General features: G+C 33.9%; 1 protein-coding gene across 1 annotated transcript in view; it reads right to left on the bottom strand.

Moving 5' to 3' along the window:
• LOC148944576 (alpha-amylase 4N-like) overlaps nt 1-12,640 on the bottom strand; it is a 63,743-nt gene that overhangs the window by 27,348 nt on the left and 23,755 nt on the right. Inside the window, exons 3-5 of the mRNA XM_089100661.1 lie at nt 7,812-8,001; nt 5,147-5,262; nt 976-1,085 (exon numbers count right to left, since the gene is read on the bottom strand). Of these exons, the coding sequence (XP_088956787.1) occupies nt 976-1,085; nt 5,147-5,262; nt 7,812-8,001 (416 nt within the window). The remainder of the gene's footprint in view (nt 1-975; nt 1,086-5,146; nt 5,263-7,811; nt 8,002-12,640) is intronic.

The following is a 12,640-nucleotide window of genomic DNA, read 5'->3' as shown; positions in this document are numbered from 1 at the left end:
TTACCAATAAATTTAATACGGCACTTCCTGCGCTCATACCCCTTGAAGTATCAAAGAAAAATATCAAAGAAGTCAAGCAAGTATCAAACAAGTACCCTGCATATAGCTAGTGGCCCTGATATTATAGGCAGTTTTGCTGCCAAAATATATTCTTAGTCTACACGTCTATTGTAATTTTTCATAATTTTTATCTTGCCCGATATTTCTAAAAAGGAGGCAATGACATTAGAGTTGCAAATTTTTCTGAAATTATCTTTAAAGTAACCTTTAGTGGTGATGCAGATGAAACGAAAACACACAGTATGTCGTTTAAACTTTTAGATACTATTCAAAAGTTACTTTTGGAAGGACAGTTAGGGCATCAAGATAATATCTAATTTTCCCAAAAGGTATATTCAAAACCCCATTAATAGTCTATTTCATAAATTCGTATTTTAGCCAGTACTTAACAAAGTTATGTTACACACGAAAGATTTCATTGTAAACAATTTTCTATTTTTTATATTGAACTGTCGTATAATTTCATCATTTTCTGAGGCTTCCTGAACGTCAGCGTCAATTTCAAGTACGAATAAGAATTTGCGGCACCAAGAAGGACAGTCAAAGAGACCGATAAAATAAATCCGACGAATTATAGGCTATAAAAATATATAAAAATGTTAGAAAAACAATTTAGGGGTTTTGTTTATCTCAGATAGTTGTTAAGTTGTTGGATAGTTTTGTCTATCTTAGATAATACCATTCAAGAATGGATCTATAGCTTAAAATAAGGTTCGGTGGGTTATTTTCAAATGAGGCACAGGGAAGATCACTCAAACCAAAAAAACGAAAGAATGTCTAAAAAAGACACAAAAAGAATCTTATCTGGCATTTTAAAGACACCGTATCAACAGACTTAGGAGAAAAAAACAAACAAAAATATGTGAAACAACAAAGAATTTCTTCTACCCTATTTTCTTTCCACAGATAACTTACCAAGGTCAATTACTTCCTGGAAAATGAACGGCTTTCCAAACGAAGTTGAAGGCATCGAATCAACAATTGCCTTTACGTCACCTGGCCACATGTGTTTTGCAGCATCGAATCTGCAAATTAAAACTCAATCCTTCTTAAAAATATTACAAAACCTAATGTTGAATTTGCATCAATCCTAATTCAGGCCCACAGGTCAAATCATGTACTAGATTTGGGTATATATATTACCAACTTGCATTACTAACTAATCAAACAGTTCGTGGTAACGAAATGTAAGTCAGGAGCGACTCGGCTCAATGGTAACCGTAACTCTAAAAAATGGTATTTTGATACAAATAGACATATTAAAAGAATCATATTTTAATGCTAATTTCCAATATATAAGTTGCATCAAGTTTAGTCCTATCAATCAAAAGTTACGCGTCTGAGAAAATTTGGCTGATTTTTGAAAAGAGGGGGAAAGACTCCATAAAAATTTATAAAACCTGAATGAAAATCACACCATCATAATCCGCGTATCAGAGAACCTCACTGTAGAGGTTTCAAGCTCCTATCTTCAAAAATGTGGATTTTTGCATTTTTTGCCAGAAGAAAGATCACGGGTGCGTGTTTATTTCCTTTTTTTTTGTTTTTTTTTCCCAGGGTTGATCGTATCGACCCAGAGGTCCTAGAATATCGTGGGAGGGCTCATTGGAATGGAAATTAAAGGTTCTAGTGCTCTTTTTAAGTGACAAAAAAATGGAGGGCAACTAGGCCCCCTCCCACGCTCATTTTTTTCCAAAAGTCACCTGATCAAAATTTTGAGATAGCCATTTTGTTCAGCATGTTCGAAAATATTATAAGTACGTCTTTTAGGATGATTTAATCCCCCGAAGTTCCCTGGGGGAGGACTGAAAGTTATAAACTTTACCCAATATTAACATATAGTATTGGTTTTTGGGAAGTATACAGACGTTTTCAGGGGAGATTTTTTCTGGTAGTGGGGGGGGGGGAGTTGGTCGGGGGTTATATGGAAGGATCTTTCCATGAAGGAAGATTCCAAGGGGGAAGGGACATTGTTATGAAGGGGACAGCGAATTTCCCAGCAATATGAAAAAAAGATTAGAAATTTTACATAAAAAAAACAAGTTCTTCAGCTGCAATAGCAGCAACATCAAAACTTTATACGATACTAATATATAATACATGTGATCGGGTTCTACTCTTAGTCAATTAGCTCGATATTTAAGTCAGAGATTTTTGATTACTTTAATAAGAGCTATTTATTCTAATTACCGGCCTTTGTGATTAAGCGGTCATTTTTAAAGAATTGGAACAAAATTCGAACTTTCACTTAAAGAGCAAGGTATTGACTAGGGGGCGAGCCCCCTAATATACGTATTAAAAATATATGAATATAGAAGTTCGTTACGTAAATTAATTCGTAAGTTACAAATATTTATTACTAATAAAAACGTTCGTAAATAAAATTAAACAAGTTTCGAGAAAGCCATTTAACCAAATAAAAGTAAATTAATATGATTTTTTGTTTTAATTATTCCTGAACGGATAGCAAAGAACTAAATCTTCATTATTTCAAAAATTTTAAACAGTCAAATAAAAAAAAACAAGTTTTTTTAACTGAAAGTAAGGAACACCGTTAAAACTTAAAATAAAAAGAAATTATTCCGTATATTAAATAGAGTGTCCCCTCCTCAACGCCTCGCTCTTTCAGCTAAAGTTTTTCATTGTTTAAAAAAAAATAGAGTTTTGAGAAAGTCAAACTTTACCTTAAAGAATAATACGCTGAGCATGGAACATCCTCATTCGTAAACAGAATGCGTTCTGTTTGTTTTAAGTTTTAACATCATTCCTTACTTTCAATTAAAAAAACTTGTTTTTTTTAATTTAATTTTTAAAAAAAAGCTCAAATTTTTCTTTTTCTTTGATAGCTATTGCTGATTTTTTATTGCGAGAAAACTCTTAGAACTTATTAGCTAAATGTACAATAGTATGTGGCCTGAAATCGAACAAAACAAGATCATTTACCAGCTTAATATTCTCTTTGGGTAGACGCAAGGCCTCAAATTCTCCTTTTCCTCTCAAAATTTCCATTAAAGCAACTATTAACTGTCTCCTGAATTTATATTTTGATTTAGGCCACTTGGGCACACCAGGATACTGACGTGCCGTAAATACGATTTAGGCTAGGTAGCATATAGATGGCATTAACCATTTCTAAGACAGTGCTACCTAGTTAAAATTACCGTCTTTATAAATGTTTATTCTTGAAGCAATAGAATAAGGATAGAAGCATATATTTTATTAATCGGCCTTTAGTTTAAAATGTCCGTGTATTTCTCCTCGTTTAGAAAGCACTCCCAGAACCTATCTTTATAGATACATTTCCTGCACGATGACTTAGCTTGAGACTATCAGAGGCAACGCTTTATTTAAGCTTTATTAAGCTTAACGAGGCAACGCTTTATTTAAGCTTTATTAAGCTTAACGAGGCAACGCTTTATTAAGAAGCTTTATTTAAGCTTGATTTTTATATTCAATCTTAGCATTACTCGCTTTAAGATCTATTTATTCATTTATATTATTACTTGTTGTATATTTTTGCTATGATTGTTTATTTGATATCTCTTCGTTTTGTGTTCATTTATTCCTTAATAATAATTTATGGTCGTGCTTAGTTTTAATTATAACATGTATTTGTCTCTGCTGATATGAATTTTAAATTTGCCTTTACTTTTCTTTGAAAAACTTATTTTTCGGAAAGTTTTTTTTAATTAATGCCGAAAAATATCGGATTTATCGACTTTATGGTCGTCAGTATCTGAAAAATGACAAATATGGAATTGGCTCGCTTTAATATCTCTTTCCAATTTTCACTGAAAATAAAGTGAAAAAATTGAACAATTTTTGGACATATGTTGACTTTTACCCTGAAACCTTTCGTTTAATAGTACGTATGGCATAAATACATATAACTACTTTTTGGACGGTGCTTTCTGTACATATTTGATATTCGATCAAACTCATTCAAGCTCTTGCAGTTCGACTGCGAGAAAAAAATGAATGGAAAAAAGATTTCTCCTCATTACTAAAGCCTCTAATATTCACTAAAATAACACAATATTCTCCTCGAAACCTTTTAACAAATAAAACCAATGTGCAATTTAGCAATATTTTAGCAATCAGTTACCGCCTACTTAAGACTAAATCTCCGTAAATCGCACTATTCCCTGAAATGTGGTCGCTTCATTTTCACCGACACTACTGTAGAATGGATTTTAGCCACAATGGAAAGTGGTAACATTTGTGGCGGAAAATGAAACAGGTTTTATGTCCAAGAAACAGGATTTTACCCTACCTATCGTCCTTGTAGGTTATTTAGGGTAATTCATTAATTATTCGAATGGTATCCATATGTTATTGGTTTCGAAAGAAATTGCTTTATTTCTTAGGACAATCGGAGTTTTGACAATTGTCCATGTTTCGCACGTGACTGCTGGGCATGCTATCGTAATCCAATGGTGGGAGGGCTTAAGAATCCCTATTAGGTAGGAGGGTTGCGGGCTCAATTTCTACCTGTGGCAGTTATTTTTTTTTTATAAACAATGTTCTGTTGTTTTTTCTAACATAATGAATCTAGCAGTTATCTAAAGTTGCTAGCGCTAGTCCAAGCGTGAAAACTGAATACTTTATACCATCATTGATTTTTTTCACACATATACTTGTTCAATAAATTAAATCCAAGGGCAAATCCAGGATTTTTTGTTCAGAAAGCGGGTTTTTTTGGGGGTGGGGCGGGGGTAAAAATATTTCAAAACCACATCAAAAATTTGTTTGTGAATTTTTTAATTTTTTACGAATCAGACAAATATTTCGGGGGGCGGGGGCAAAAACCCAGTACATCCCCCAACCCCCCCCCCCAACTAGATACGGCCTAGGTTATATCATTTTCTTGCGTTTTTATTTGTCACAGCTTAAGTTCTCAATTAGATCAAAATTTCTTTTTCTAATCCAAACTATCGATATTTCAGGTTAAATATATACCATTCAGTTTTAAAGCAAGATAAGATTAAACTCTTTACAGGATTCATTCCACAAAATACTGGATTTTATAAACCACCATAAAACAACCCTTTTAAGCGAATAAAGAATCAGTATTTGTTATATTTACCTAAAGCCAGCAACACCCATTTCAACTAATTTGTTGAAAAACTCAAGAAGCTTGCCACGAACGTAGTCACTTCCTTGTCGAACATCAGGCATTCCACTCAAGCGACAGTTTCGGACCTAAGTTAAATTAGAAAAGATAAACTTTTTTATTTGAGCAAAAAAGGGAAACTATTACAAGTAAATATATTAGAGGCATCAGCTACACATTCTTTGGCAAATTGTACATGTTCTTGAAGTTATTTCGGGGGCAATTGAGACGCTCCCTGACAGGAAATATAGATCTAAACGCGAAGCGAATTTTATCTCAATAAGTTGGACAGTCAGCTGGTTAGTCTTATCAGCAGATTTCAGGAACGGCTAAGGGTATTAAGTTGAATGTATTATTAGTTGAATGCTAAGGGTATAAAGCAGATAATGTTGAGAGAGTGTTGAAAGAGATTTAATTACAGCTCTCGTTAATGCTGTAGCTTAAGCTACAGAAGTTACAGTATATCCTGCTGTAATCTGAAGTTACAGCCTTCCCTTCAGGTTCAATTAAAGATAAATAATCTAAATCTGTCAAATTGCTTAAATTAAAAAATAATTTGATAAAAAAAAACAAAAAAAACATGCAAGTTTGAAGTTTTCCCATGGTTTTAAGTCTTCGCCCAATATTTTCTTATTTTTGTCGATTTTTTTCTAATTTTTAAGTCTTCAATGAATTCTTTACTTTAAAAAGAGAGACATACACAAATACCCAACAGATCATCTGAAAGAATTAAAAGCATGGTGACATAAGTGTTGTAAATTTAAACATTAATTTAATGAACAAGTAAAAGTCAAATAAAAAGAGACTTTAATGATAAGAGGAGCTTAGTTGCTGAGATAAAAATCTGTAATTTTAGGTGGTTTTAGGTAATTTTAGGTAATTTTAGGTAATTTTAGGTAATTTTAGGTGGTACTCAAAACCACAGTTGTGAACAGTGAAGGTCCATAGGCACAATAGAAATCTTGAATGTTAAAGAAATTATTCAAGAAATATTAAGGAAGAAGGGTGGCATTTTTAAAAGTAGGGTGGAGGGGTTTGGGGGTCATAACTGTACCCTTCTATGATCATAAACAGATTTTTCAGTGATACATAGAGGCTACAATTGTTATTGTGAAAATGTGAGCTCAGTAAATAGTGGCAAATCCCTCCCTTCCCCTCCTGGCTTGAGTGTGGTTTAATTCTTTGCAGTTTCGACTTAGTTAGACGAATCTGAGTCACCAAGGGGAGGATAATCCTGTTGTCCCTCATATACACCTTTTATAAAAAGGGTTAATTAAATTTTGCTGCAATCACTAGGTGCTTTCCCTGTATCAGAATTATAGCTTTCAGTATTTTATTCCTAAATTTAAAACCACCATATCTCTTTACTATACTCACCACAATATTAGGATCTGGATCCCTTTTATTTTTCAACCATTAAATATCTTATTGAGAATTCTAACTCATCCTTAGTAATAAGTCTTCCTTTCCTTCTTAATTATCAAAAGTTATCTTGCTATTTATTATATCATTCCTTACTCTTACGGTTAAACACATGTCGATCCATCTCTGTTTAAGGTTTACGTTCCCTCTGCAAGTTTTTTTTTTTTTTTTTTTTTAGCTGGTTTAGATATTTCTCGAAGAGACAGTTTAAGTAATATAATAGTTAAAGCTTGGTGAATGGACTGACCTGAAACTAACGAATCAAATGATACACGTGTCTTTTCGTTTTGGTGCAGGCTACAGTTGTAGGCTTGTTACAAAATTGTATGTTTCACAGGACACATAAACATTGAAGCTCATTTATCACCAACTGTGGGCTTGCTCGAATCTTTACCTGGAACCTGGAACTAGTCCAGAATGACTGCTTCCCTCTATCACTTAGTATACTAATACAAAATCTTTCACTTTTTCGTCTGGTTCTTGCATCTTCTTAGCTACTCATGTAATCCTACAAATACTTTTAAACTATATGCGAAATAAATTGAAACTTGGGGCAAAACAAAAATGTTTAAGCACAGCTCCCTCTCTCCTATTAAAAAAAAACTTCCAAACATTCCCACTCACCCTGAAAAAATTCTGTGGGCAACCTCAAAAGAAAGACAATTTCCATAAATATAAATATACAACTTCAATACAACAGATTTGCTGAGGTACGTAATTTATTTTCTATCAAAAAGAGGCAAATATTACTTTGAGGCAGTAAGAATTATGCAACTAAAAACCAAGCTAACAAAAGAAATCATAATTAGTCTAGTTGCTTTCCAGAACCAACTTATATGACAACACCTAGTTCGGATATACTTTGAATCTAATGCCCCCTGCTTATTTTTAAACCTTTAATTAAAAGTTTTTTAAACCTTTAATTAAATGTAGCCCTGTGGCGAAAACAAAAAAGATGAATGCTCAAAATCAGTTTTCATTTGATGCAATTAAATCGCCAAATTACCGTTTGGGTTCAGACCTTCTGACCAAAGAACAGACAGCCAAATTTGTGCGAAAAATTAACCAAATCTATTTTTATGAACACTGATTTATAAAAGAAGAAGAAGAAAAAACAGCCTGGCTAAACTAATAAACCTAACAGCTAGACTAAAGTAATAAACTAAGAACAAACTAAGGCTAGTTTAAAAACTAACCGAAAAATGTATTTACTTACTGCATTTGGATTATCATAACTGTTACCAATGTCACAATTAGAGTTCGGACACTCTGAGCAAGGAGTAAAGTCATTTGGCCCAAAAGGAATTGCTGGGTATGAGGGCCCACCTGCATCGTAGCTCGATCCTCCAGTGGTACCAGTCCATCCACCACCTGCAAGTTGATTAAACACAGCATCAACATAAATCCTACAAAGAAACATTGGCATTCATTAAGCAGAATGGGAAATTCTTTAAGCAACAGAAAAAAAATGGTTTGAGTAGCAATTTTTTCTTTCAAACACGTGTATATTTCCTGGCCAATTGTAGAAAACTTCAGTCTTTTGCCATCAAATAGCCGATAATTTATAAATCTATTTGATGTTTAAAACTTAGAAAGAGACTCTATCCCCATTTTAGAACCTGTACAAACTAAAACAAAAAGATATTTAGATAGCTTTATACCAACCTTCACCGAAAACCTTAACACCCCCAATACCTCTTAATGAATCCTCTTTTTTTTAACTCTTTTGACACTCAGTTTTTTTTTTGTTTTTTTTTTGACTTATTTTATTGTATGCTGTTTCATGACTAAATTTTTAACTTTAATGGAGGACCTGTTTGATATGACATTATTTTAGTTACTTTAATATTTTTCTTAATTGTTTAATTTCTATTTGTCTGTGTTTTGTCGGTTTATATTTCTTAATGTTTTGTTGTCCCTGAACCTAATTTCATGGAAGTGCTTGTGATGGTTGTTGTTTACTTCTTTTTTTTTTTACACGAACTTATATTCGGCGATGTATCGCTTGTGAAAAGTTTTAAAAATAAAGCCTTATTCTATTCTATTCTTGACAGTAGCAAATCCGAATTTTGGATGCGTTAAAGCCCAGTGGTAAAAATGGATGTAAAATAACCCAGTTTTAGAGAATCTAAACTGTCTGCATTCATGGCATCTGGTGGAGCATCTATTTTATTCTTGTAAATTTGATTCAGTAAAGTAGTAATACCCTGGCCACATTTTGGTCACACTGTTTAAGAACACTAAGATTACACACGACTACAACGTCAATTATGTATCCAGTTGATAATTTCTCCAACTGAATAATGTTCAACTTCCAAGCATCAAATTCGTGATTGACCAATCAGGGTCAAGATCTAAGGGGTAATTTTGAAAATAAAAAAGCGGGAAGCTTGAAATAGCAGGTTTACTCCTTATAAGACGAGTCTAAAAAAAAGAAACAATTTAAAATGCAAACGTTAGGAATAAAATAATTTTAACACAAGCTTACCAAATCAAGTTCTTGCCATTTTAAATTCCTGTTTTTGTAACACAAATATGATGTTGAAATCAAGCAAGAACCCATACCATTAACAAATTTTGGCTTTTTTATTGACAGGTGTGGCTATGGTGTGGCTGAGGCATAATTAAACCCTTTGAGAATAGATAATAATAAAGAATAGTGGCACACAGAATTAACAAAAAAAAGTGCTCTTTTTGTCTGTAAATAGGACAATAATGGAATCCCGCACAAAAAAGAAGATTAAGTCAGTTAAAAAAGATTACGAGAAAAATGAAAAAAAAATCATGGAGTCTAGGGAGAAGAGGAGCAAGAGCGAAAACTCCAAATCGTTTTCATTTTCCAAATGAACTCCAGATCATTTTCCAAATTAAAATAAATCCAGCCGAGATGAGAAAGGCAGAAGAATAAGATCTAATTTGAGGGTGTGGGTCCATGGGCGCCCATAAGCTGAATTCCAGGGGGGGGAACGTGGTCTAATTGGCACTTTTAATGCTATACAATAGAAATATCAGAGCAAAAATATAAAACTAAGGCAGCATCATTCAGCCAGGGGGGGAGGCCCCTGCTCCCCCCCCCCACCCTTATGGGCGCCCATGTGTGGGTCATATGATGCGTGAGTACAAAGAATTGAGTGATCTGGGAAAGGAAGTGCAAGGAGAGTGTAGGTTTGATTAATGATGACTAGCAATTATAGTTAACAATGGAAGGTTTGTAGGTGTTCACAGGTTAGGATGATTTCTTAGGCTAGCAATAGATCACAAAAATATGTTTTGTAATTTCTGTAATGTTTTGTTTGTAGACTTATAGATTTTACAGATAGATATTTATTGGAAAAAATACTATCACAAACCCTAGTGGGACGAATTCGCATTTCTCGGTAAAAAAAATACAATAACTAAATAATAAAATAACAACATCTAGTTACCACTGTAACGAAACACAACAGGTAAGAGTCAGAAAATACAAAATAAAGTCATAAATATGGGTCATAATTATAAATACTTTATAGGTTATAATATGAAAAAATAAAAAGAATAATAAATAAAATAGCCGAGATTTCAAAAATTAAAAATAATATATACCAAACAATTTTTATTTTTGGCCAACTAACGGTTGTGAAGTTGGTTGATTTTATTTGTAAAAAAGAGAATAAAAGTTTTTTTCATAACGTAAGGTAGAAAAGGGTATGGGAGAAAGGATGGGATGGGTTGGGATACTATACAGGGGTGGTGATTTCTTATGGCCGAGTGGCGGCTACGAAAGAGGTTTTCAGTACGGGGGTTTATTCGTGCTGACCTTCCGAGACGGAGGCACACATTTTTTCTTCTGGACTCGAGGGTATCAAGTTTTGAAGTTTTAAGGATGTAGGAATATGGGACCTTACCTTCTTTATAAATACTCCTCAGGGCTCTTTTTTGAATATTTTCAATTTTTTTGGTTACTTCAATTGAGAGGCCCGGACGTCAGACAGGAAAAGCGTACTCGACCAAAGGACATACAAAATAAACATATACCTTTTGTAACTGAGATGGGAGGCAACTAAATGTATTCAGAAGTTTCAGAAGAGAAAGTGACAAGTTTTCTTGACGGAAGATATTATTTACATAGGAGTCCTACTTCAAATCAAAAGATATTGTAATACCTAGGAGTTCAAAGGAAGTAGGTGAAATCTCAAGAGGAATAGGATGGAAGAAAAGAGGAGGGGACTTGAGGAAACTGACAGATACTATGGTGGATTTACCAGGATTAACCGTCATATCAAGAGAGGAAGCCTCGCCTGCAATGTCATAGTATCCTCCATGACATGGAGGATACCCATTGGATTGCTATAAATATTTTTATATCACGTCTCTACAACTGTTAGGTCCTCGAGAAATTTCCACCTGTCATGGCAGTCCATTGAAAGGATGTTGATCATGACGGAAAACAGGAGGGGGCCAAGAATAGTACCTTGGGGAATACCATTGTGAATACGAAGGTGGCTGAAGTAGCAATCCTGATATTAGACTGCCTTTGATCTGTTTGAAAGAAATGAGGCAACGAGCTTACAAAAAATGTTTTTGACCTGGAAATCTTAGATAAATTTTTCTATTAAGATATTATGGTTAACCAGGTCGAAAGCCTTTTGTAGGTTAACAGAAATTAAGTTTAGCCAGGTGTTTGGTCTCTCAAGTAGTCTCCCCATGGAGTCAACGAGGTGGGTAAGGTAATGTGAGGTGGATGTAGATTTAAGATTTTCCAAACTGCGTAGGATCAACGAGGGCCAGTCAGCAAGAAAGCTTTCATATAATTTTGAAAAGATAGAAGTCAGAAAGATAAGACGAATGCAATCAAAGCCAGGCTTAACGTTTTTCTTTTTTATTGGAGTTATGAAACATTGTTTCCAAAGGGAAGGGAACAGTCCAGATTGAGTGCAATGATTGAAAAGAATAGAAAGGGGCTTTGAGAGGTAATCCCTGAAGGCTTTAATAAGTGGGACAGGAATATCCAGTGAGCAAGTGCTTGATCTTTTTAATTTTTTTATTTTTTACCACGTCAAAAGGGAAAATGTTAGGGAAATTAAAGGGGGTTGCAACACTAGGAGTTACATAGGATAGGAGAGGGAGGCCTTGGACAAATGAAGCAAGGAACTCGTTCAGATTATTTGCTGTTGTCTTTGGAGGTTCATCTAAATTAAAGTTTAGTGGTTCTGGTCTCTTGTCGGCAAGTATTTTGATTTGGGAATAACAATTTTGGGTTTATCCTGGCATAGGTCTTTAACTTTATTTTTATAATAAGTTCTGGAAGATGTGTTTCTAAGTTGTTTTTTAAGTATTTTCTTAAATTATTTGCTTCCTCTCGTTTACCTCTTTTGAATAAGCTCAATTTTTCCAGATTACCATTTTAATATGATCACTTATATAGGGTTTATCATTAGAGCATTTTTTTAACTTTTTTTTCGGGAAAATTAGCCATATAATTGTCAGTCAGTTTTTTTTTGTGGAAAGTAAGGATTTTTTCATCAGGATTATTTAGATCATAAATGTTGGACCAACATTCCTTAGACAAAAAAGAGCCAAATGAAAAAAGACCAGAATCACTGATGAGACGGTGAGATCCGCTTGTGGTTTGTGAACGAGTGTAGGAGAGACGAAGAAGGGGATAAAAAAAAAACAGTAATGGTAACTACCACCTAATGGAGACAGGGATTGGGGAAGACTCTAAAACTTATTCATATTAGAACAAATGACATCAAGGGACGTATTTCCTCTTGTTGTCGGAATTTTAACTAATTGTTTAATATTAAGACAGATACAAATACAGTCCATCTTGAGGTCATTTGCATCACCTAGTAAAAAATTACCAGCATTTGGATACTTAGATAGAACAAAGTCAGTACTAGTCTGTAATTGCAGTATAAATTTACGTTTTTGGTCTTTATTTTGGTTTGGGGAATAATAAAAAACTGCTGCTACTATTATATTAAAAGGACGGGGGAGAGCCTTTGGTCTTAGACTAAGCCAGAGGATTTCATCCTACTCGGAGAGGTTAGGAGTGGAAATGAT

This window comes from Artemia sp. Qi Xiang Cuo, chromosome 14, assembly GCF_049724085.1.
Source record: "Artemia sp. Qi Xiang Cuo chromosome 14, ASM4972408v1, whole genome shotgun sequence".
Taxonomy (NCBI): domain Eukaryota; kingdom Metazoa; phylum Arthropoda; class Branchiopoda; order Anostraca; family Artemiidae; genus Artemia; species Artemia sp. Qi Xiang Cuo.
The sequence above is the reverse complement of the archived record's forward strand: the minus strand, read 5'-3'. Positions and strand labels throughout refer to the sequence as shown.